The sequence below is a fragment of the Saccopteryx bilineata genome, chromosome 5 (assembly GCF_036850765.1).
Source record: "Saccopteryx bilineata isolate mSacBil1 chromosome 5, mSacBil1_pri_phased_curated, whole genome shotgun sequence".
NCBI lineage: Eukaryota > Metazoa > Chordata > Mammalia > Chiroptera > Emballonuridae > Saccopteryx > Saccopteryx bilineata.
In genome coordinates, this window is record NC_089494.1 from 98,182,020 (window position 1) to 98,208,979 (window position 26,960).

The window sequence follows — 26,960 nt, forward strand, 5'->3', positions numbered from 1 at the left end:
TATATACATATATGCATATATATATATATTGTTTTTAGTTAAAGACAGTAGTTGGTGTTTAGAGAGTGCTCAATAAATGATATATATTAGTATACATTCAATAGTCCTTGGAACGATGCCCTGAGTCTTAGGAACCATGAAAGTACTTGGTTAATGCCAGTTAAACCGGCACTAGATACATAATGGAAGCTTATAGAATGCTCAGAAAAGGCTTCATGAGAGCACAGAGCTTTGATATCGCTGGAACATTCAGAGAAGGCAAGTGAATTTTTTGGGAATTAATTCACATAACAATCTTAAAGAAGTTGGTTTACAAGTCAGAATGTTACTAGTTCTCAAAAAAGATTTATCAGTGAACAACTAAAAGTGCTGCAACTATGAGTTGATACTTTTTATTTCTCTCCTTTCTTTTCTGTCTCACTAAAAAAGAAAGGAAGAAAGAAAGAAAGAAAGAAAGAAAGAAAGAAAGAAAGAAAGAAAGAAAGAAAGAAAGAAAGAAAGAGAAAGAGATATACTGCTTAAATTACATGCATCAGCTGACTGTCATGTGTTTTCCATTTACAAAATTTACATTATAACTAAAAAACTAAGATATAATTTTCCTTAATGAAGACAACTATTAATTAAAATAAAAGATATAATTTGAATAATTTCAGTGTCTCTTGTTATAAGGTTATGAAGCCTACTGTAATATTTTTTAATTAGTAGGTTTCAATTCACACTTTCATTGTAAACATTTCATGGTATAGAATCAACTTTATGTATTTTTGTTATATATTGTAACAAGCAAGAATATGCTGTTTTAGCACTATATGTCAGAAGTATATTTGAGTTGAACTGATACAAAAATTCTTTTCTCACACTGAGAAAGAAGGAAAAGTCCTAATGTAAAATCAGGATAGAAAGAATGAGTTCATTGGAACTTACTTCTTGTATCTTAAGCATGCATAAGAATGGTTCAAGGGTGAAAAGGCAATGCTTAAGTGAAACTAAAAAAATGTGTGATAGCCCATTGGGGCTTTTAAAGTCTCTGAGAGGCACTGCTTATTAAACTGCGGTAATATAATAATGTTGAGTTTATTTAAATTATTTTTGGGGGTGAGAGAAGGAGAATAAGAAAGAGAAAGATTTTACTTTTAAGCATGACATTAATAATTCTATCATATAAAATGTGCCACTAGTGAAAGTTATTTTTAAACCTTTGATCTCATGCATCATTGCCCAATAAAGCTTTGTGATGAGAAAATGTTCTGTCAGCACTGTCCAATATATTAGTCTCTAGGAGTATTTGATCATTTGAAATTTGGCTGACACTGAAGAACTAACTTAAATCTTTTTTTTTTTTTTTTTTTTACCAAGAAAGAGAGAGACAGGGACAGACAGACAGGAAGAGAAAAAGATGAGAAGTTCAGTTCTTCATTGTGACTCCTTAGTTGTTCATTGATTGCTTACTCATATGTGTCTTGACCAGAGGGCTCCAGCTGAGCTAGTGACCTCTTGATCAAGCCATCAACCTTGACCTCAGTCCAGCGACCTTGGGCTTCAAGCCAGCAACCTTTGGGCTCAACCCAGCAACCATGGAGTCATGTCTATGATCCCACACTCTAGCTGGAGATTCTATGATCAACCCGGCGACCTTGGGGTTTTGAACATGGGTCCTCTGCATTCCAGGCCGATGCTCTATCCACTGCACTACTGCCTGGTCAGGCTGACAAACTAATTCTTTAATTTTATTTCACTTTAATTAATTTTAATTTAAATGGCTTTATATACCTAGGAGCTAGCATATTGGATTGCACAGGTCTGGTACATTCATTTCCATGTAGAGATTCAATGTTATATATTCCAGTGTTCTTGATCCATTGGTGAAAACAGTGAGAATAGATTCTTGTTCTGTGGGCACCCATTTTGCAGGTTCACTGACAACCATCTCCTGTCTAGTGATACATTATTTTTGTAGAAAAGGTGTAAACAGTTACCTTGGTTTCTAACTTGGACTTATTACAGGTTTGTCGCCTGGTTGGAATTCCCAGTTTCATTGATCACCTATGAGTTATTTGTAAACATAAATGATGTCATCAGTGAATTTGTAGGTATTTGTTTTATGGAGTCAATTCTCACAAGGTAAAGTTAGTCCTTACTTTTAGTGGGATCTTACTACCAGCCATAGTTGTATGTCAATTAGATACTAAATAACTTACTGAATTTGTTACTATCTAATGATTGCTAAATATTTCACATCTTGTGCTAGCCACTAGTGATTCAAAGTGATTAAGCCTTGCCCCTGCCCTTGAGAACTTACAGTCTTTAAATGCCACACCACTATAAATAAGCCAATATATTTTCCAAAGGAGGCTTAATTAATATGAGGCCCCTGGTAAATTGTCTACAGTAAACATGAGTTGGCCAGCAAACATAAAGTATTTATCATATAATATCCTTTCTTTGAACATGCCAGTCACCAGGATTATTATGAAATTATTAGATACTATTAGGAGTTGATGGAAATCCAGTAGCCTAAATTGTTGGTAAGGTGGCTTTTGTAATGACCTGATTTTAAAAAAATCTAATTTATTCCTGTATACACATGAAGAAAATTTCCTAGGGTTAGGATGTGTCTGAATGACTAAATTTATTGGTCAGAACTATATTTTGTTTATTAGTTCCCTCTGTTTTCAAAACTCAACATGGCACAGTTTGCCTTACGCATTCTTTCTCTGTTTTTTCCTCCTTACAGCCTATGACATATCCTGTTTCCTACTCAGAGAAATAAAAGCAAATGAAAAAACTCATTCATACTCAGATAAGAGTTTCAGAATGTTATATTTTTATAAAGGTGTGGAATAACATTCTCACTTTATAAGTATAGCAGGGGGTTAGGGAGAGAGAGAGGATTTACTGGCACAAAGCAAATCATACACATGGGAGATATTAAATGCTGTGTATTATACACAGCATTTAATGCACTGGTAGAATTTTCATATATAATTGCATCATTATTATTTTAATTATAAATAATGTACCAAACTTTAATTCAAACTTGGCAACCGGTATTTAAATTTGAGATTTCAAATGTCACTAAATGTTGGAAGTAAGTTGAATATCAGAAGTTATTAAGGAAAACTCTTTCAGTTGTATCCAGGTTTCAAGACTAGAGGAAAAGTGCATATATTCATATATATTTTAATATACATGATAAACTAATTTTTGAGGTAAAAGCCTTAATAGCTAATTGTTGTTCCTCTATTTATATGCATTTAAAGATTGGGGCTGATGTCATTTCCTCTTTATGTTACTGCCAATAAGATATAAAATAGCCTTAAAGTTTAAAAACTGACTTTCATTTTAATTTAAACATAATAATAAGCTTCATGACTTTGAAATTTCATTATGTTATCTGTTCTATTTTTAATAATACAGGTAAAAAAGTTCTCATAAGCTAAATATTTTCTTGATAGTGATAATAGCAATTCTTTGCATATAAATATTATATATTTTTCTAGCTGTCTGCCTATACCTAAGTATATATTCCCATGAGAAGTAACATTCTCCTTTAAATCAAGTAATTTTGTTAGGTCTCATGAATTCTGGCATATTTTGATGAAAAAAAAATAGAGTTTAACATAGAAATATTAATGAAGCACTGGTTCCTAAAATTTAGGGGAATCCCTCATGTTTCAAGATTACCAGGAAATGAGAATATCAGTGTTATTTTGTCAAATATGGCAAAACTGTCCGTCTTCCCGTGGAGAGAATCTAGACTTAATCACTTGCCTTTGTTTTCCACTACTTTAGAAGTAAATAGATCCCTATAGAAAATTTGAAAAAAATCCCCAAATTGATTATTTTTCTGTAAAGACATGGAATAGTTTGAAATGAACCTCTCAGCTAGGCAGATCTACTATTTGACTACTACAATGAAATCTTATATTTGGAAATTAACCAGTATTTTATGTGTTACTAGATAATCCTCACAGGGTAGACTGTGAAGTTAGACTGGTGTCTGTCCCTGCCCCAACTTGCCCACATGTAACAGGTGGTAGAGTGAGACTAGGTTGTGTAACTTCTTTTCTTCGATTCAGTTGTAGAGTGCCAGAGCCAACCCCTGCCTCTGACTTCTGGTCTGTAGCTATTTCTACCAGACCATGAGCCAGAAAATATGTTAGTTTTAGGTAGGGCTACAACTTTTTTAGAATTGTAATTTATTATGTCACTCTGCACAATGCTTATTTATTTTATATCTTTGTCATGACTACATCATGAATGTATCCTGTATGATTGCTAACTACAGTGCATAGCTTTGTTTCAAAGCTAACTGCAGAAACTATTTTTAAGTACCAGGTCTACAAATTCAACAACAACAAAATAAAAAGTAGTATCTTTCTTCCTACCATTTAATTTACATGGGTCATTCACTTCAAAGTCTAAAATGAATTAATTGAAATGTGGCATTTTAAATATAAGCCAGAGTCAATGACAACTATTTGATTGAACACTGGAAGCTATTTACATAATACATTTTTTCCCATGTAATGTATTATGTATGATTTTACCACTCATATATTCAGAATTCATAATAAAATGTTATTGATTAATATTGAGTCATATCATATGCACTTACTTTTTCTACCTTGAACTTAACAGTTAATTCTAAATAAAGATAAAACATATAAAACAAAATTTATGAATTGCTCACACTTGACCAATGTTACAGAAAATGAGTTTCTTGAATGAGAAAGGAATATTTTTTCTGTTGAAAAACAAAAGTAATAAAGTGGATTATTATTACTATTGGCCAGCTTCGTGAGATGCCATATTATGCTAAGGTTTATTAATAAACATTTTTGTTGTTATTTGAAAATAAGAGTGATTTAGAATGATTAGGTAAATTATTTTTCGTAAGTCTATCATCTGTAAAAAGAAATGGGAAAAAGTGGCAAAGAAAAACATTCTGAAAACCGAAGTATACATGAAAAAAAAATAGAGGCTCTCAGAACCCTGTTGCTGGAAGGAGCTGTAGTGGTCATCTGTTCATCTATAGAGCAATAGGGGGACTACATACCGATCATCCTTAAGAAGCAGACTTCCTCTGCTGGAATCTGTCTACAGAAAATAAGTTCCTTCCCTCAGGAGACTACTTATGCCTTTGTTATATAGCTGTGGTTGTTCACAAGTCTTTTCTTATGTGGATCAAAGAGTGCTTTCATTTGAAATTCTGGAGGAAACACTGACCTAAACCCTGTTTCATTGTGAAGTTTTCATATAATAATAATCTTTCTTCAATAATAACCTTCCTGGCAATATTCTTCCTTCTCCAGCTTCTCTCCTCCAAGAAAATATTTCTCAGGTTTTCAACCATTGACTTAAAAGCATAATTCCAAGATTTTATTCCCTTTTTCTTCTATGGAATAAAAAAATACATTTTGCCATTTTCTACTGTTACCTAGTACTCTAAAGTTATTCTGAAGAAAGGGTAGCTTTATCGCAATAGCTTTCTTTCTTTTATTAAGAGAACAAAAGTATATAAAAATATACATATAATAAGGCAGCCTAATGCTGAGTGGTATACCACATCTTATTTTATTGTGTTATTCCAGATTAAAGCTTTTAAATATCAATATTCTGTCTTTACTTATTTCTGGCCAATCATTACAGCTTAAAAATAACTTATTTTAATATTCCAAATATTAGCTATGTTCCAGCTTTATTCATTAATAAAATTAAAAAATGTGACATCTGCGTCCTCACTTAAATTACTGATTATTCTAAAATAACAAATTTTCAGGTTCAATTCCTGATAGGGCACACACAGGAAGCAACCAATGAATGCACAGCTGAATGGAACAGCAAATGAATGCTTCCCTTCCCCTCCCCTCTTTCTTTCTTCCTCCTGCTCTCTCTCTCTAAAAGCCAATCAATAAATAAACATTAAAAAAAATTAAGCCTGACCTGTGGTGGCACAATGGACAGTGCGTCGACCTGGAATACTGAGGTCACTGGTTTGAATCCCTGGGCTTGCAGGTCAAGGCATATATGGGAGTTGATGCTTCCTGCTCCTCCCCCTTCTCTCTCTCTCTCTCTCTCATCTGTCTAAAATGTATAAATTTTTAAAAAAATTAAAAAAAAATTAAGCCCTGGCGCGATAGCTCTTTTGGTTGAAGTGTCGTTCTGAAGTGCAGATTTTGCTGATTCATTCCTTGGCCAGGGCACAGACAGAAACAGCTCGATGTTCCTGTCTTTCTGTCTCTTTCTTCCCGACTCTCAAAAAAAAAAAAAAAAAAACCCAAAATACCAACTATTATTATGATATGTTGCACAGCATCCAACCCAGACTTCTCAGACCCTTCCATTTCAAACAAGGATGAGCTTTGAGTGCATTATTCTAGGTCAAAGAAGAACAAATACTATATCTCACTTAAATGTGAATCTAAAAAAATACAAACTCATAGATACAGTGAACAACTTGGGGGTTACTAGAAGTATAGGATAGGGATGGGGAAAATGTAACAAAATGGTGAAAAGGTGCAAACTTTCAGTTATAAGATGAGTAGGTTCTGGGATGGAATGTACAGCAGTCACTAAAGTTAACAATAGTGTATTGTATATTTGAAAGTTGCTAAGAGAGTAAGTCTTAATAATTCTTGTAACAATAAAAAATATAAGCGTATGAGGTAATTGATCTTAACTAAACTTATTGTGGTAATCATTTTGCTACATATGTATTAATATTTACACACATATATAAATCATTACCTTGTACAAGTTAACTAATACAATCATACATGTCAAGTATAGCTCAATAAAACTGAAAGGAAAAAAATATCTATGAGGAGGAACAAAAGGAGTAAAAAATTAAAAAATAAAAGTAGGATTTAAGAGATAATACAAAGGATACAAAATCAAAAAACCAGACAGGACAGTGTGAACCAATAATTGGGATAACTGTTATAGGAAAAGAGAATTCTACTCTGCCAATTTAGTTTAATAAGCAGGAGATCATAGTAGTGATTGTATGGGACCTGAAGGTAAAATGTCTGGGTTGAATTCTGATTTCTTAAAATAATAGCAGTGACTTTGTATAAACTCCTGGGTCTCTGTTTCCTAACATTTAAAATGGGAATGGTAAGTGTGCCCCATAAGAATTCCAAAGGGCTGTGGAACACTGGCCTGATATACAGGGAACATTCAATTAAATATAGCAATATCATGGCCCTGGCCAGTTGGCTCAGCAATAGAGCATTGGCCTGGCATGTGGAAGTCCTGGATTCGATTCTTGGTCAGGGCACACAGGAGAAGAGCCCATCTACTTCTCTACCCTTCCCCTCTTCTTCCTCTCTGTCTCTCACTTCCCCTCACGCAGCCAAGGCTCCACTGGAGCAAAGTTGGCCTGGGTGCTGAGGATGGCTCCATGGCCTCTGCCTCAGGCACTAGAATGGCTATGGTTGCAAAGGGGCAATGCCACAGGGGGACCAAGCATCGCCTTCTGGTGGGCATGCCAGGTAGATTCCAGTTGGGCACATATGGGAATCTATGTGCCCAACCGGATATGATATATATATATATATATATATATATATATATATATATATATATATATGTCTCATTATCAAAGGAAGGCATCTCTTCTGAATTAAACAACACATTGCCTTCCCTAGTTTCTCAGACCAAAGTAGAGACATGAGACCATGTAAGGAAACATCACTGACAAAGGAATCTATGACTGCCTTGCTCAGGTCCTGAGGAAATGAGAGCCTGGATGAAGCAGACTGGGAGTTAGTATTTGTTTATCTGGGTAAAGGCCAACTTTGTAGAAGCCATAACTGAACATTGGGAATATTTTCAACAAACAAACATACAGCCAATTTCCTATTCAAAGGCAGACATCACTCAGAATGTCTGTGGCAAACATTAGCCATAAACGTTAGTAGGTACTGATTAACTTTGGAGTGGTTTAGAGATGTTTCTTTTCACCCGGCTTTACCTGGAATGACTAAAGATATATGTCTATATATTTATATAAAATTGACATATTTATTTTAAAGTTATATATGTATTTTAAATATATATGTATAAATTATTTTATATATGTATGTGTGTGTGTGTGTGTGTAAATGTGTATATATACCATTACATAGTTGTTCTAAGTGCCAGCCAAGAAACAGCTCTTTGACAAGGTGGGGTGTGGGGGTTAGGGACATGATTTTGATTTGTTTTGAGGGACTAAATCTATGGTAAAATTTATTTTCTCAGTAATTTCACTGATGCCATTATAGAGTGTGAAAGCTATAGAGATACCATTGTGAAAAGTTATTTTACCAGGTTGGAAACTTACAAAAGGATTTATATTTCAAAATGACAGTGACCTAAAGCTCACATCAAGAAATGTCTTGAAGAAAAAAAGGTGCAGAATTGTAGCTTATGATACTATATTACTCAGAATCTTACCCAACTGACTGATGGATTTAAACATCTGGGACTTTTATTCTCCAGTAGGACGTTCTATACAAGAACAAGTTGATAAATGCTGTAGATGCACACATAAATTCAGACTAACAAAATCTCCCTGTTTAAAAAAATACTTGTATGTTATTCTACTATTTCTTTTCAGCAGTTTAAGCTACTTAATGGTGATGTTTTATTAGCGGCATAAATCATACCCTTGGTTTTATGAGCTTTATAGTATTTTAGCATCAAATACTAATGTTATACATGTATGTTTGATTCTGAGATAGCTAATTCTTTCTATTTTTTATGTGTAAAACCAAAAATTTTAAGCATTTAGAGATGTATATTTGAAAAGCTTTTATACTTAATAACAATCTTTGAGTAATTTTCTGTTTGTTGTACTAATGTATTAGGTTATTTTCACTTTTAGAAACATTTCTTGAAAGATTCAAAATAAATTTACCTCCTAAATATTAATTTATATTTTATTTTTATAAAGTTGTAATTGAGCCTGATCAGATAGTAGTGCAGTGGACCCAGGTTTGCAACCCTGAGGTCACCGGCTTGCTCACCAGTTTGAGCGCAGGGTTGTCAGCTTGAGCATGGGATTATAGACATGACTCCATGGTCACTGGCTTGAGCCCAGTGGTCACTGGCTTGAACCTCAAGCTTGCTGCCTTAAGCCCAAGGTCACTAGCTTCACAAAGGGGTCTCTCATTTTGCTGTAGCCCCCTAATCAAGGCACATGAGAAACCAATCAATGAACAACTAAAGTGCTGCACTAAAATTTGATGCTTCTCATCTCTCTCCCTTCCTGTCTGTTCCTGTCTCTCTCTCTTTCTCTCTCTCTCACTAAAAAAAATTAAAAATAAATAATATTAAATTAAAAAGTTGTAATTGAAAAATACCTTAGAGGAAGAACACTCACAACTAAGCACTGCCAAATCAAAGTTTCTGCGGAGTTTTGCAGTTTGCAGTTGTTCAGTAGATTTGTACTGGAACTCAGCCTGGAAGACACTTAGTTCTCTGTGCATTTCTAAGGGATGTGAGGAGTAGGTAAAACCAAAGAGGAGTTTGAGCAGACAGCGCTCATCATACAGTTTATTCTATCCTCTCCTTACTTCTTTCTCCTGGACCCATTCTCTGCCCTCACTTCACACCAACGCATGGCTAACAGCAAACTCCCACACCTCCCTAAGTACTTAGCCTAGGTCTTTTGTAGCCCTACACTAGGGCACCAAGTGTATTCACTAGTTTCCCTAACCGCTTAGTGAAATATTGAGAAAGCTCTGTTATTATATTCAGTGGTACAGGTAAAAGCAATTGCGAGTGGCTGACCAGAGAGGGTAGTTGGTGTAAATTAAGTACCTGAAACATCTTTGGTGTCAGTTTACTACAGACCTAAACCAGCCACCTAACTGTCCCAGGAGTTTTGAGAAATTAAGAGAGGAAATGGAGGTAGGATGCGAAGGAAAATAAGCAGGGGGGAATTATATGTGTACATTTGTGAGGTTTTTTAATTTACATATATTTATGCTATACATAGGGCCTGCAAATAAAATGGAAGTTGGTATTCTGCTTAGTGTTTCTCAGATCTGGAGTTCAGACTCATAGCCGTTACGACTTTTCATCCTTGACTTGTCATATGTCATCAAATGAAAAGTGACTAATACAGTTTTAACCAAGCTGTCAGATCCGACATCATGTGATCGTTTCTTTATTTGTACTTTCTCACTGTCCATTCTCAGCTTCTGAAAACAAATTACAGAAAACAAGAACTGCGTATTTTCTCACACGCTGTATCTGAGATCCTCTCCATGGTGCTTTCTAATCTTATTTTTGTTTTTTTCTCTGGCAACGTAAGATCTCTGGGTAATGTTTGGAAGCTTTTCATCAGGACACTTAATGCACATGCTGTTCCAAAGACAAACTCGTTTTAAGACTTTGCTGCAGATCAGCATTTCCAGAGTATATCAGTATATTAATGTTAATAAAAGTTTTAAATTATGTGCTTCTGGCCGCTCTTAAGTGATATTTTGTTTAATTTGTGATTAAACAAAACTATGTGTTCCATTTTTTAGGCTCCATTGCATTGAAGATATTTTCAGAAAATGGGCACTGGATTTCACATCCACTGTTAGAGGTGCTAGAACATTGCTACTCCAAGTGCCTGTGCAGTGGTCGCACTGGATTCAGCCCGACCCAAGATATATTATACCAAATCAGAGTCTGCACTTACAGTTGATCCCTAGGTGATTGGCATGCACGTTAAAGCTTAGGCAGCACGGTCTTAGAATATATAACATGACTCTGAATATGATGCTGACCAACTGTTTAGTGTACAATGTGGGGGGGGGTGTTCATGGGAGACATAATAGCAAAGTAGTGAAACATAGGGTAGCAAAGTAGTGAAACATAGAATAATATCAGAGAAGATGGAATCCTTCATGTATTCTATTCAATTGCATAAAATATCAAGATGTCTACACTATCCTAGGGGCATTGTTTGTTTGCTTTTATATTTAAGGAAGCTTGTAGATATAAAATAATGAAACGCAGAATTTCAATGACAACTGTCCATATAGATGAGGCATTCTTAAAGAATTTCTATGGATTACTCTTATTTTAAATACAGTGCTATTTCACCTTAATTGTGGTTATTAATCAATTTCATCAGATAATATCATAATGAGAACATAGGTGAAGTCAAAAGGAAATGCTGCCATAAACAATTTCTGTTTCCCAAACTGACAGATACAGCATGGGGCAAATGTAGGCTCACAGTTGTTCATATGGAAAATAATTCAGTAACTAATAAGTCAAGAATACTCTGTGTTCTACATATTCACAGCTGTAAACCTACACTTACCCCACCCTGCATATATATAGTTTTGCTTGCAGCAGAATATTTTTTCTAATTAACCAAACTAGGGCATGCATTTGTGTTTGCACATTAGTGCACACAAGTTTGCAAAGGTCCATCTTCAGTAGCTTTTAATCCAATTCCGCGTGGTAAAGGTATTCAACTGTCAAATGGGTTGTTTAGAATTTATTTAGAGAATAAATAAGTGTTAAACTTAAAAATGGAAAAAAATGTGATTTAGATAAATTTTCATTTGGATGTACCTGGTCAAACTAATGTAGACTAGACCGATTTCAAAGCAATGTTATGATTTTAGAATAAGATAAAAACTGGGTCAATTCTGTTGCCCGATGTCTGATTCTGCACATTTCTGTTGACTTTTTCTGTTCTCCCTCCTTCCTATTTCAGGTCCTGTTGACCATTTTTCTGTTCATTACCATGGATATAAAGGGTCAGAAAGGGCAGATGCAATTAAAATGCATCAGTAGTTTTCTTTGCAAATATATTTGACAGGAAATATTTGTTGGAGGAGATGAGACTCACTAAACTTTTCCTATGGTGGTATTCACTATAGAACAAATTTAGTGTAAATGTGACCAGCCTTGGAATTCCTCACACAGACAGTGATGGAGTAAAAGAACTCCAACCTGGATATTTGGTTTATAGATGAGTTTCATTTATTTCTTCCATCCTTTTATAATCCTCAACATGGGTAATAAGAAAATTATTTTTGTTTTCATTCTTTTGATTTGATTTTTCTCTTGAGCCAAAATATTTTCAAGAGAGTATTGCAATTTTATACAGCATTAGAATTGTCCATAAATATAAGAAATTCCTCTCTAGTATCCAAATAATATTTATCCCTAGTTCATTAATGTTTCATACCATTCAGATATCACTTAGAGGATTGGTTTCACTAACATTATTAGTAATATCACAATTCTGTGTGTTGGTGTGTGTGTGTTTCAAACTCAACCTCATTTTTATCTGCATTCTCCTTTTTCTCTGCATAAATGTCTGTCTATATCTAATATGCTGGGAAGAGAGTAGTTGCTTTATAAAAATTTGAGAAAATTGTATACTGCTGCCATTAGACCATATGAGGAAAGAGATTTTTGCTGATTCATTGTTCCCCAAACAATGCTTATTAGCAGTTTTTAATTGCTTACATAAATTGGAGAAATTCAGCGCTGTTTTAAACAGGACAGCCGAGGTGTTATCTAATGAAATGAAACAGTTACATGAGTGCACTCAAAAGCCCTGTAGCACTTCTGTACAGGGTCTCCAGGGAGAATCTGGTTGAGTGGTTATTGTTGCACATTGAAATCAAACTTAAACTTAGCTAAGGCTCTGTCTTTTTAAATATGCAATTGAATTATAAGTGGTATCTAGTTTTCCTTTTAAGGATTTGTATGGCTTCAAAGGTACTGACTTGCCCTGTGTCAGTTCTAGCATGAGGAGAATATATGAGGGGCAGATGTGAGAATATAAAATCTGTATCCAAAAAACAGAAAGGCAGATAATTGTACCATATGGTATTTGAACCTGTGATGTTGGCATCCATCTTTCTGGTCTCCCACCTGCCAAGAAAATCAGGCACTGAAGCTGTGCCAAGTAGCAGAACTTTACCAAGAAGAAGTAGCAACTGACATGTGGCCAGTCTGCTGAATCTAAAGGTTGCCCCACCAAAGTGGACATAAGCCTATGGTGAAAACCACTTTAAATGAAAGGAAGGGTTTTTGTGCTATTGTGTTGTTGGTTGATCATTAGAACATTTTGCCATAACCTTAGCAATACATACTATTGAAAACTTGTTTGTATTTAGTGACAAAAACCTACATATATAGTGAACAAGTATTCTGTCATCAAAGCCAAGCATGTGGGAACCATGTTCATAGTTAGAATTTGCTGAAAATAGATAATACAAATTCCTCTAAGTACAACTGATTGTAGAAGTTGTATTCTGTAAAGTGCATTGCATCTGTTAAAAAATCAGGTATCCCCATGGACTGTAAGAGCTGTCCAGGTATTTAAATAGCGTGGCTTCGCAACCTTGACTTTTAACGTATTTTTCTCCTCTTTCTCAAGATCTCTCTGTAATTTACTTCACGAAGACAGAGAAAAAAAAGCAAACAGAGACATAATACTAGGAATTATTGTACTTGTTTGTTTCTTTAATAGATAGGATTGAGATTGTAGCACAATGGATATAACATTGTAGTAAAGAAACCAGGTTTTGAAGATATATAAGAGATCTAAATTCAAGTAATAACATTATAACTCCGTGACCTTGAAGGAGGTATTTATCCTCCCCAATCTTCAATTTACTCATCTATTTAATAGCAATTATAATACCTTACTCAGAATGTTCTTGTTAGAATTTAATAAGATAATGGACATTATATGCATGCCACAGAGCTTGGAACATAAAAAGTACTAAATGTAACAGCAATTATCCTATAAATATAGTGCTACTTTTACAGAATGCAATAGAGAACTGTTTGTTTTCATTAACAGTGCATCATAAAATTATGTTCAAATTTAATATTATTTTGAATGGCATGAAAAAATAAAATTTTAAAGCATAATTTTCATCAATAAAATGTAATTTTGTTCTGAAATATACAATGCATATAATCTACAAATGATTCATAACTGTTATGTTTAAGAATGTCTATACCATCCTATGGCTTTTAAATTGGGCTGTTTAACATTCTATCTTCCTTTCAAGTATAAATTGATTTATATAAGAATCACTGTGTCTGGAAACATAGTTCTTCCAGTGAAAGATGATTAAATACACATGCACTCACCAGCTCCTCTTCCTTTACCATTTCTATGCTAATTAGATCTTTCAAACAATTGTTTATTGGTTTCACATACTGCATAGAATTCTTTTTAAAAATGTGTTTCAGTGATGCAAGGCATTTATTTCTTCTTCTCTCTTTTCCATTTTTTTTCTTATCCATTAATTTTGAGCAAATATCAGGCATTTTTTTTCCCAAATAGCATAAAAAATGAGTAACTCTTTTTAAACACTTTTATTTTGGTAAATGAATCAATGGAATCAGAAAAGATCTTTCTACTCATTATCTACATATATCAAACTGAATCTATAGTGCTTGACCAAGGCTCATGGGACCGACTTCTGTCTAAATCAGACAGTTTTTTTTTGAGTCAGTATGTATAATTTAATGTTGTCCTGAGTGATCCCTACAAAATAGTTTTTGTGGAGTTGTCTTTATCTTGTCATCCCATGCATCCTCAAAGTAGCTCTTATTCTGAGAATAAGAAATGATAGAGACATTGTGTTTACTAGTTTTGGTTTCTTATACATTTAGTCATTAAATGTTGGCTTTATTATTTACTGTATTTTAGATGAAAATTAAAATGTGTTTCAAAGGTTTTGGTAAAAATTTATATACTTAAAATTTCTTTGACCTGGACCTTTATCATTTAGGCAACACACTACCAAAGTCCTTTCTTCTATTAATCACCTGAACATCAATTTGCCTTTGGGTTTAAGCCTTAACCTGGGACCTGCATCCAACCTTTTATTATTTTAGCTTATAGGGGAAGAGACTAGAAAAATTATCCCCTTCCTCTATAAATTTCTCAGGAAAAAAAAAGAAAGAAAGAAATCTTGCCTGGCCAGGCTGTGGCACAGTGGATGGAATGTCGGACTGGGATGCTGAGGACCCAGGTTCGAGACCCCGAGGTCGCCAGCTTGAGCGCGGGCTCACCTGGTTTGAGCAAAAATCTCACCAGCTTGGACCCAGGGTCGCTGGCTTGAGCAAAGGGTTACTCGGTTTGCTGTAGCCCCATGGTCAAGGCAAATATGAGAAAGCAGTCAATGAACAACTAAGGTGTCACAACGAAACCTGATGATTGATGCTTCTCATCTTTCTCCATTACTGTCTGTCTGTCCCTATCTATCCCTCTCTGACTCTCTCTCTTTGTCCCTATAAAAAAATAAATAAATCTCTCCTAAGCATGACAACAATGCCTCTTATGTGCACAATTTGGCTCAGAAGCAATTTCTAACACAGTTATAGAATCAAAGTTCAGACATCTTTCAGCTGGTCTGACATGTGGATGAACCAGTTGGTTATTCTTACTCATCGTCCCTTTGTTGCAGTAAAACCCTTTTTCTCTGGCAGATGTGTGAGTCTATCTTATTTTGACTTGTCTTTTCCTGTCATGTATCAGATTTTAACATGCTTCCTGCCAGGGGTCATCTCTGCATCAAATTAGGTATGCTTTCCACACTGCCCTGAACTTCAACTGCAATCAGGAGCTGTCCTCTGGGTTATAGGAAGTAAAGTAACCATAGAGAACAAGAGAAAACATGGCTTTAGAGATGAACACTGTTCTATCCTGTGTTTCAGAGGAAAGATACTTCCAAATGGAACATTACACCTCTGCTTCTTTATTTTATCTGCAAGTTAGGTAAATCTTTTCCTTACAGAGGAGATTTAAGATATGACTAGAACATGGGTTTTACTTCTTGTGCACTCAATAGAATTTCTGCAAATTGAAAATAGGTGTCTTCTTTCTGCTTCATTGATTTAGTACATATTTCTTGACTTAAAAAGAGAGTTGAGAGCCAACTTTAGAAATAAAAAAATTGCCACCAAGAAGTGTGCCATTTGTATCAATCAAGTGTCCCTGTTCTCTCAACAAAAGTACCTTTGTCATTTTCACAGATGGTCTAAAATGTCAATTTTTATAGCTAATCAATTGTTTTGGTAAGAATCCTGTTTAAATGCAAATACATTAACATAGAGTTTATCAAGTTGACTAGAAAAGAGAGGACTCTTAAAAAAGCATACAGGTATATTTTAACTGGGTTGGAGGAAGAGGAAAAGCCATTTTTAGACCTTTTGAAAAAAGTGGAGTTATATGTGATGCATAGATACATAGAGAGGGATAAAGGATTATTTAAGACACCTACATCACACAAACTTTTTAATTATCTCACCTGAATTCCCTCCATTTGCGTGGTTTAATGAATAGTAATGTTGCAATGGCAATCATTGGTAAAATAATGATTTTATTTATTCTCTTGCCACGGACCAGCATAGTTTGTAATTCTGGGTCTTGAGTGAGAACAGTGTAGAATTAAGAAAACAGACTCATTAAGAAAAAAGGTTGGGATTGGAGGCCTCTTCAATGCTGATGGCAATATCCGAGTGCCCTATAGCCCCAGTTTGCTTTATTATATAGCCATATGCAAATCAAAGAAGTCTTTGATACAAAGTTACACATCTGAGGCAAAAACAGGAAGTCTTCCAAGGCATAAACAGGAATCCCCCTACCATGCAGAAGCGAAATCAACCAACATTTGAACAAACAAAGAGTAAGAGTTAGGACATGTAAATTGCTTCCAGGAACTTAAGCAAGGAAGTGAAGTGGGTGCAAATACTCAGCATCATAGCCAATATGGATGTGGAGGGGGGGAGAATGGAGCCTATTGCTAAGCCTCGAATTTACAAAGGCTTTTTGCCACTTGCAGTCTACAACATTTTCTTATCTATTGGCCCTTAAATGGAAGATCAGGAAAGAAAATAGTCCATTGGACTGACAAAATTCTTTTTTTCTAAAGCTAAAATTAATAACAATACCATTGTTATGTTCATACAAAAAATTTTATTTGCTAATTTTGACTGTATCATAAATGTTTACAATTTTAGTGCAGGAGAAGGTTGTCACTTAACCTATATTTTTAGATTCTGATTCTGACAGATAAAAAAAATTACTGGATATATTCTGAAGTTAGCAGAAAACATGCACATACAGAAACATGGACTCACAGAAGTACAGTGTTCTCTACTTTAACATATCATTTCCTGATGGAGTCTAGAGAGTTTTAAGTAAAAGTGTCTTAACTAACCATTTATTTGTCTATGTTCCTAATAACAGACATAATGGTGGGTTTGGTCATAGAATTGCTGTAATTAGCATAGTCTTTCTTAGGTGACCAGGCATGTTTTTCATATATTAAATAAATAAAGCTCTGTATGTTGGATGCAAGGAATTTTCCTACACTAAGACTTCTGAAAGTAAGGGCTAAAGAAACAGGATTTTTAAACCTTGGAACAACTTATCAGCTACAAAATCTCCTTCCCTGGGGTCTTTAAAAACCCGACAGATGTAGGCTTAAGGGTAGTGCAGCTGAACGGAATCAATCACTTTCACCTCTCTCCTGATTCTTGAGGCTTCACAACATTCATCTGAACTATGTAAAAACACAAGCCATCACCAGAACCTATTTTACACAGAAGTGATTTTATTTGAGTTAGTATTTGATTGAGTACACATGTATCTTCAGAGATTGTTATTCATATTCCTATATCTTCAAGTGGAATCACATAGATTAAAAATTATATCAATTAATATTGTTTTATTTAAAAGTTGAAACTCATAAATCCAATTTTAATTTTCTTTAAAATGCTATAATTTTTTTTTATTTTTCTCCACTTAGTCAAAATAGTTTGTCAGGTGAAATAGCTCACATGTAAAAGTAAATTGTGCTTGAAGATAAGAGCAGGGTCGGGGTTGCACATGCTTTACCATTCACATAAGTAACACATGTTGCTGTACCTCATTTATGCAATATAAACAACATCTGCATGAATTTATAGAACGAAGTAAAAGACTCATTTGTACAGTGCTTCCCAAACTGTGATTTCATTTGTGCAATATGAAAATCATATGATGTGAACACTATTATTAGACCCATTTTTCAAGTGGGAAGGAAGAGTCTCAGTGAAGTTAAGTACTTAAGTTTAGTCAAATAATAAATGGCAGCTAAAAGCTTTAACACAAGGTGTTGTTCTCTACATATCATAATCTTTACACTACTTCCTACTGCTTTTTACAGAGGATGTTTGATGGAGAACCTGAAGTTTGAGCTTGCCTAGGAAGGGTTTTGCTGGGTACAAAAGAAAGAGAAGGTTGCTTTCCAGATAACAATGTTCACAAAGAAAAATTCCGAAGTGGGAAAAATTTGGTTTATATTAGGGAGCTGAAAGATAGTACTGAATGAAGTAAAGTAAAAGTACTGAAAATAATTTGTAAATAATGCTAATTAAATTTCAATTAGATGATGAAATCAGGTGAAGGAGTTTGTTTTTGTTCTGGCCAACCACTAAAAAGAATGATTGTTTTGAGAGTAGTTGTTGTGTGAAAGCCGCATTTCTAACAGCTATTCTGAGGATGGTGAGGAAAAGTAGCTTCTAGTTTATCAAAGGAAGCAGAACTTGCCCAGGAGTTTCAATGTACCTTGTGCATCATTCAACAACTGTATGTTAAACACCTATTCTGTGTCATAAAGTGTACGAGGATGTTTGTGTATTCCAAACAGGGGCAGCCAAGTTTATGAAAGAGTGTGTGTGAAATGCATCCAAGTGTGCTTATGGAGTAGTACAGATAACAACAATAGTGGGACTAGAGTATAAGGGGCATGAGAAATAATGGTGTAAGTGTGTCTAGGAGAGAGTAATCCTGGTCAGTTTTGAGGACACTATAGACCTCTGGCTCCACCATTAGTGAGACCACGGAAAACTTGGGGAGAAGCTCGCCAGTGTGGGAAGCAGAGGCTACACTGAGAAGAAAATGGGAATGAGATAAGTCCAGTCTATACTTTGGAGAAGTTAAACAATTAAAAAAAAAGTAGGAAAGAACTTTTTCCTTCAGTCTGAAAAAGTAATTTTTGTTTGTTGAATGAAGGTTAAGAGGATAACAGGCCAAGAACTTAGAACCATTGGAAAGGACAGTGTAACCAAGCAGCAAATCTTGATAGGACAGAACTTAGCACGTGGGATGTGATAGAGTAAAGGTGGAGAGGTAAACTTTGGGGGATGAGGATTGATGCTGGTTTTGATACAATGATACCGTGACAAGTGAAGTATTTTACTGTGTCTGCTGTAACAGAAGAAAATTTTGCATTCCTTCACAGAATGCACTGTCTTAGTTTTCTTTAACCAGAAAAGATATTTGAAAAGGCTTATGTCTTTCTTTATCATGTTTTGCTAAACAAAATAAGATATTAACTCCACATGTAAAGAATAATTTAAAAATTCAAAAACATATAGATGTATTACATTATCCTTGCCTTATCCTACAAGACTTATTTGTAAAATGTTTTTAGTTTTAAGAATTATTCCTGTTTCCACTAATTGGGTAAGGCTTATACAAAAATTATAAATAAATATATATTTTAACATTTTAAAATTTTATTTAGTTTAGAGAATGGAAGTAGAAAGAGAAAGAAAGAGAGAGAGAGAGAAGGAGAGAGAGAGAGAGAGAGAGAGAGAGAGAGAGAAGGTGGGGAGGAGCAGGAAGCTTCAGCTCCTATATGTGCCTTGACCAGGCAAGCCCAGGATTTCGAAGCACAGACCCCAGTGTTCCAGGCTGATGCTTTATACACTGCACCACCACAGGTCAGGCATTAATATATGTTTTAAGATATACTATTCTTCTTTACTGATATATTTTAAATCCTCCTAATGAAAGAGATTTTATTTCTTACAACTAGTTACTGTATGTTAAATTCCATTCCCTTGTTCAGGTCACCTAAAGTTAGATTTGAGGAACTGGAAATGTGCATTACTGAAAACTGAGCGATATTCTCTCTAGGATTACTATATTTGTGAAAATTCTAAAGTGTCTTTGTAGTATTTTTAAATTTCTCACAGGCTGCTCTGTTATGCCATTTCCTCTGCCAGGTCCCCCCAACTCTGCATGATTTAGAAACTAAAGAGGTAATTCTGGGTATATGAGGGAGCCTCTGACCTTGCTCCTTGATATACATGTTCAGAATATGATTTCTTATTTTAAAATGTTTTGAATGCCTGAAAGTCTTCATGAGGTGAGTCATGTATTGCGATATTAGCATACTCTCAGGAATTCGTGCAGGTCCCATTATAACATGACTCTCCTTGTCACACAGGAATGCAGGAAAAGGTAGTGATCAGACTGAGTCTTCAGGATAGACTAAAGGAGCCCATGAGATAGTACAAGCCTTCACTGCAGAAGTAATGACCAGAAATTATGGATAGACTGCTTCCCAGAGCAATAGTACAATAGATATTCCTACTCGCCAGCTTCTGGGAGAATTTTAGTTGAGGCAGTCATTACTGTTTCTAACACTGACTTGTCTATTCCCATTTTTCAGAAAGAACAACAAAATACTGTTTTCAGCAGAGCTTTACAACTGAAGTATCCTAGTACTGGTCAGAGGAGTTTGAAAAATTGATTCTCTCAATTTTGAGATTAATTCCTGAGGACTGGAACAACTTCAACAACTAATTTCTGCTATGTACTTCAATTTAATTGGCAAATATTATCCTTGTCTTGTGGGCTTTAACAGGAAAAGTTGGGGAGGACTGATTAAGGTACAATCCATTAAGCTGCAACCCAGCTATCTTACCAGTTAGCCAGTGCTGATTGAAACCAAGACAAAATGCCTGACCTGTGGTGGCGCAGTGGATAAAGTGTTGACCTGGAATGCTGAGGTCACCGGTTCAAAACCCTGGGCTTGCCTGGTCAAGGCATATATGGGAGTTGATGCTTCCTGCTCCTCCCCCCTTTCTCTCTCTCTCTCTCTCTCCCTCTCTCTCTCTCTCTCTCTCTCTCACTCTCACTCTCTCTCCTCCCTAAAATGAATAAATAAATAAATAAAATTTAAAAAAAGAAACCAAGACAAAGGAATATCAATGATGGGGAAGTCTATAATGGCTATTCCATGAAGAACCAGATTACCCGTTTCATTCTTTCAAACAAAAATATCTCTTTTTCCCCAAATTCTTACCACTGGAAGAATTTAATTGATCTATATATTGCCCTTGAGAATTCCAAACATTTTTCCTGATTTCTCAAAATTTATAAAGTAGCTGAGTCTTTCTTCAGAACACCAGATACAACATCTCACTACTTACCTGTAGTCTTAAAAATAAAAACCATACTTTATTTGTAGCAACCTATGTATCACTTTTTAAAAAATCTTGTTTCTTATAAGAGCTGGGGAAAATTAAGAATCATTAAGTCACTTTTGGTCTTTAACTATAAAATTTTTTAAATTTCCCAAGTTTATGATGTGTTCTGTGTGTGTGTGTTTAATTTTCAGAGAGACCTCAATATATCTGACCTATACACTCTTTTGACATTTATGCAAATATGCCTGTTTTATATTTTTAAGAATCAACCAATTAACTTTAGGAACTATTTTGAGACTGTTTGTTATAGAATTTTATACCTTTTTAAAAGTAATTTACATTTTATAATTTTATTTTTTAAATGAATTTATGTTGTTTTATTTGTGGGATTATTTTTGGGGGGGGGTGGCCTGCAATAGAAAAGAGAGTTATGAGATACAAGTGTTTACCTAAAGGCAACTCAGCTTCTTAGAACAGTCTTTATTAAACTATGAAAATAACAAACAGTGCTTGCAGAAAAAACACTAAGCGCTTTTGATATAATCCTTACAAGAACCTGGTGAAACACAGTGAATGTATATAACTTGCTCAAGTTACTCAATTTACAAGTGATAGGACTAAGAATTGGACTGAAGAATCTGGCTTCAAAGTTTGTTAACCCCTCCACTATTCTGCATTTACTTACATAACTAACACATACTGAATTTGAATTCCTGCTCTGAGCCTGTGTTTCACAATGCTCATTGCTTTGCTATCACTAACTTTTGCCATTCACAACAATCTCACGAAGTAGACTCAGTTGATAATTTCATTTACAGATGATAAATGTAATGCTTAGTTGAGTAAATAAATTAATATCCCATTGGTATTGCTATAAATGTACTCAAAACCTAAATGTGTCCGACTACAGAATCTCTGCTCTTGCCATAGTCAGTGTCAGACTAACGCATAATTGTAGTCAGATTGGTATGACTGCACTTTGAATTTGGAAGAGCTGGGCAAAATTAAGAATCATTATGGGGAATTTGGGGAGTGACTACAGAAGTATAAATAGTTTTTGGGAATTAAAAACAATAATATACCTGGAATTTAGATATAACAATATACAAGAAGCATGTTTGATGAAGATTTGGAATGGGTGACCTTCAAGAAAAGACTCTGTATTCTAACTTTAGTATATTTTTAAAAGTACAAAGGGTAATTATTTATAGTACAGTTGTCAATAGCAGGTAAAATCAAGGAGTATGCCCTATGCATTATCCCCTCCTCACTGTTTTGCAAATTATATTGCATTATAGTTGTTCAGTAAAATTATTTTTTTAATCAGAAATATTCATATATGAATAAGTACGCGATAACTAGTTAGTATTCATATTCCTAAAGAACAGATTAAAAATAAAATAGCTTTGAGATTGTCACAAATTCATTTAAATTTCACTAAAATCTTTTGTACATGTTACTTGATATAATTCTAATAGGAGTCCTGCCAAGACATTGTCAATTTCTGTATTTCAGATTTGAGGAAATTGAGATTTATGGGGGTTGAGTGCCTCGAACACTTATCTAAGAGATAGAACAATGACTCAAAGCAACTCACAGATTTTCAGTTCATCTTAATGTAAGGGTTGAAAGAATATTTGTGTCTTTAATGCATTGTTTGAAAGCAATACACTATTGAATATTCTTATGCACCTTTTAAAAATTAGGTTTTTAATCACATAGACTAATTTCAATGTCTGTCACAATCAGAGTTGTCCCCTGGTAGTATTTCTATACTTTTGTTTTGTAAATTACTTTTAGTAATTTCTTTTTTTTCCATTGATTTGAGAGAGATGGAGAAAGCAAGGGAGAGACATACATTTGTTCCATTTAGTTGTTCCATTTAGTGGCCTACTCATTGGTTACTTCTTGCATGTAGCCTCCCCAGGATTGAATCTGATTGGTTACTTGTGCATGTAACCTCCCCAAGATTGAATCTGTGACCTTGGTGTGCCAGCACAAACGTCTATCAACTGACCCACCCGGAAAGGGCAAATTCTATTAATTTTTTGTTTAACAGTTTTAGCATTAAAAACAAAAAAAAGCGAAGCTAATCCACATCAATCTGATCCTTTTCATATTTTTTTTTTAGGTCCCAAGGAAGTGGAAATCAAGTGTCCCTTGAACCACATTGCTTGCTCTGGTGCCCCAGACTGTGTTCATGTCTCTCAGCTGTGCAACGGCGTCCGGGACTGCTCAGACGGGTCCGACGAAGGAGGGCACTGCCGCGGTGAGTTGGTTTTCAGAACAATACAACTGAAATGTTAAATTTTTCATAATTTTAATGAAAGTTCAAAGAAAACCTATAACCTTCCTTTTCTTTCAACCATAACCATGTCATTTATGGAAAAAACATAAATTTTATTGCCAGCGACACTCAATATGCATTTCAAAGCTGCAGCTTCTGTGCTTTACTGAAAAATGCCTTTAGAAAAAGAAATGCTCTTGGACTTTGAAGTTGGGCTCTTAAACAATTACATATTTTATAGCAAATAATGCTTTAGAGAAAAGGACACGAGAAGTCTCTGTCATAGTAGCCTGATGCCGTCCAGTGTTATATGCTTGTTTCTCCGAACCTTTGTTTAAACAAAGAGTATTTGAAGTAAAGCCTCTGCAACAAATATTCTACCAGGATGTGTTCATGAGATTTTTTTCCTGACTGTTATTTCTACGAAGTTATAATAATTTTATTTTAATTTCTTTTTCAAAATAAATTCTGTAACAGTCAAGGGTTTACATACATATTAATGGTAAAAGGGAGAAATAATACAAATATCAAAGTTAATGAAAAGTTCATTGCAAGTGGCACATTCTAGTAACATTGGTTACAGAAGGAGGAATGAAATGTAAGACAAAATATTAAAAAAAAGTGGAGAGTTAACGATCTGGAGACAGAATCAAGGTATTAATCCAGTAAAACAGCCACTAGAGGGAACTAGGAAGAAACCACTGCTCCACAGTCTCAGCAGATTCTCCCTGGCTGAGTGAAAACCTGGAGACACATGTCTGGTCTGTAGACAGAGTACATAAACTAATTGCTGCCATGTGGATGGAGAAAAGGTCCTAGGTCACCAAAACTTCCAGTTTCTCAGCAGAAACTTCATATCTGTACATGTTTAAAGTGTTCAAAATCAGCTACTGCTTTTAAAAGCATTGCATAGTCCACAAAGTACAGGGAAAGCAAGGAGCCTGAGACAACTTAATGGTTGCCAGTCCCAACTGTAGGCTGAAAGAAACTAATTGAAGACCAGCGAGGGAGAGATATACAATGGTGCCTTGAGAGATGAGTTTAATTTGTTCTGTAAGTCAGTGAACTCGAATATCAAACAAACTTTTCCCATTTAAAATAACTGAAATAGATTTAATCTGTCCCAGCTCTGTGAGACATCCCCAAACCATCCTAAATTATAAAAAAGACATGTTTTTAATTAAGAAACACACATGTATACTTTACCAACGCATAACAAAATATGTGCAATAAAAGAAAAAAGTGTTATTTAGTACTGTATTCTTACCTTGGGGACAGACGAGTGCAGTGAACAGAGGTGAATGGTGGGGGAGGAGGGAGGGAGGAAGGGATATAGGCACTGTAGACACCTAAACTAAAACTGCACTTTCTTAACACTAAATGTAAACTAAAACTGCACTTTCTTAAAATGAAACCACAAAAAAGTAATTGTAAAAAAATGCACTTTCTTGACTTTAAACTTAACCTAAGCTTAACATTACTAATTTTTCACTTAATCATCACCTGTTTTTGCCTTTTTGGCTGCACTTTCGGCACTTTCACTTGCAGAACTTTTGAATAAAAATCTATCCAAAGAGGTTTGCTTTGGCCTGCCTTTTAAATTGTTACGGAAATGTGACAAACAAGTGTCATTAAAAAGTGCTGAAACATGACCAGTTGAAACTTTTTCTGGGTGTTTCTTTTCAATGAAACTTGAAAGCTTCTTCCATTGCCAGCATGTCTTTAATTTCACTTGTAGAAATCACTTCTCCGAGTCTACCTCCTCCTCACTACTAATCTCTTGCAGAAGCTCCATATGTTGCATCAGCTGTAGTTTCTTCAACTCCTCAGTTGAGAGTTCCTCCTTCTGTTTCTCGACCAGCTCGTTTACGTCATCCTCATTTACCTCCAGACCCATCGACTTTCCGAGGGACACAATCTCCTCCAATGCTTCTACCTTGGTCTTGGTCTCTGGTTCGAATCCTTCGTAGTCCCTGTCTGCAACAACATCAGGCCATAACTTTTTCCATGCCGAATTCAAGGTTCTTATTGTAACCTCTTGCCATGCCAAGTCAATAATGCGTAAACATATCATGATGTTGTAGTGATCTTTCCAAAACTCTTGAAGGGTTAGATTTGTATTTTGTTACCTCAAAGCAGCGGTGAAACAAGTGCTATGTGTGAAGCTTTTTAAAGTTGGACATGACCTGCTGATCTATAGGTTGCAAGATTGAAGTTGTGTTGGGTGGGAGGTAGAGGACTTATGAATTTGAACTCATCGAGAATGTTATCTTCAAGACCAGGTGGGTGGTCTGGAGCATTTTCAAGGATTAGTAATGCTTTCATTGGGAGTTTATTTTCTTGAAGATATTTCTTTACTACAGGACCAAAGACAAGATTTATCCATTCAATAAAATACTGCCACCTAACCCATGCCCTAGCATTGGCGTCCCACATAGCCTGCAGTTGTTCTTTAAGAATCTTGTGAGTCTTAAAGGCTTGAGGATTTTTGGAATGATACACTAGCAGTGGCTTTACTTTACAGTCACCACTAGCATTTGCACACAATGCAAAGATCAAGGGTCAGAAGGCCTGGCAGCTTCTTCTCCGTGGTGATGAAAGCACTCTGGGGCATTTTTTCTCAAAACAATTATGTTTCATCAGAGTTGAACACTTGTTGGGGGATACAGCCTTCCTTTGCGATAAGCACAGAAAAATGTGCGATATACTCCTCAGCTGCCTTAACGTCAGCACTCGCAGCTTCACCACCAAGTGGATGCCAGATCTCTTCTTGAAATTTTCGAACCCGCCATGACTTGCCTTAAATAAATCTTCTGCTGCCTTTTTTGAGGTTGATGGTTCTTTCTTCTTCAAGTCGCTGTAAATAATATGTGCCTTTTTGCATATTTCAGTCTCTGTCACTGTATCTCCTGCCAGCTTTTTCTCTTTCACTCACACCAGCAGAAGCTTCTCCATTTCTTCATGAATATTTGTCCTTAATTGGGACAGAATTGTAGTTCCTTTTGCTGGATTTGTGCTTTTAATGGCATCCTTTTGTTTAAGGATGGTACAAATTGTAGATGTATTGCGGTCGTACAGCCTTGCCAGTTCAATCACTCATACACCATGCTCATGTTTTTCTATTATTTCTTGCTTTACTTCTATCGACATCTTTCTCTTCTTCTTCTCACCACTGTCCTTTACACTCACTTTCTTTGGCCCAAAGATAGCACACAAAAAAAGTTAGTATAAAATGCAAAAATTATGCAAGAATGAGTATAGCACATGAGAGTGGGTATCATGTGAGAAAGACGAGATGCTGGTGTTGTGCTGCTGATACTGGACCTGTGCACCAACGTGCCAACTAGTGGCAACTTCCCTGAATCATGACTCGTATCTTGGAATTTCACTCTGATCTCGAACAAAATATGGACTAAGTCATAGCTCG

At 35.2% G+C, this 26,960-nt stretch overlaps 1 protein-coding gene across 1 annotated transcript in view; it reads left to right on the forward strand.

The window, feature by feature from the left end:
* Positions 1–26,960, forward strand: part of LRP1B (LDL receptor related protein 1B) — a 2,131,860-nt gene that overhangs the window by 709,872 nt on the left and 1,395,028 nt on the right. Inside the window, exon 3 of the mRNA XM_066281034.1 lies at positions 23,378–23,515. Coding sequence (XP_066137131.1) covers positions 23,378–23,515 — 138 coding nt within the window. The remainder of the gene's footprint in view (positions 1–23,377; positions 23,516–26,960) is intronic.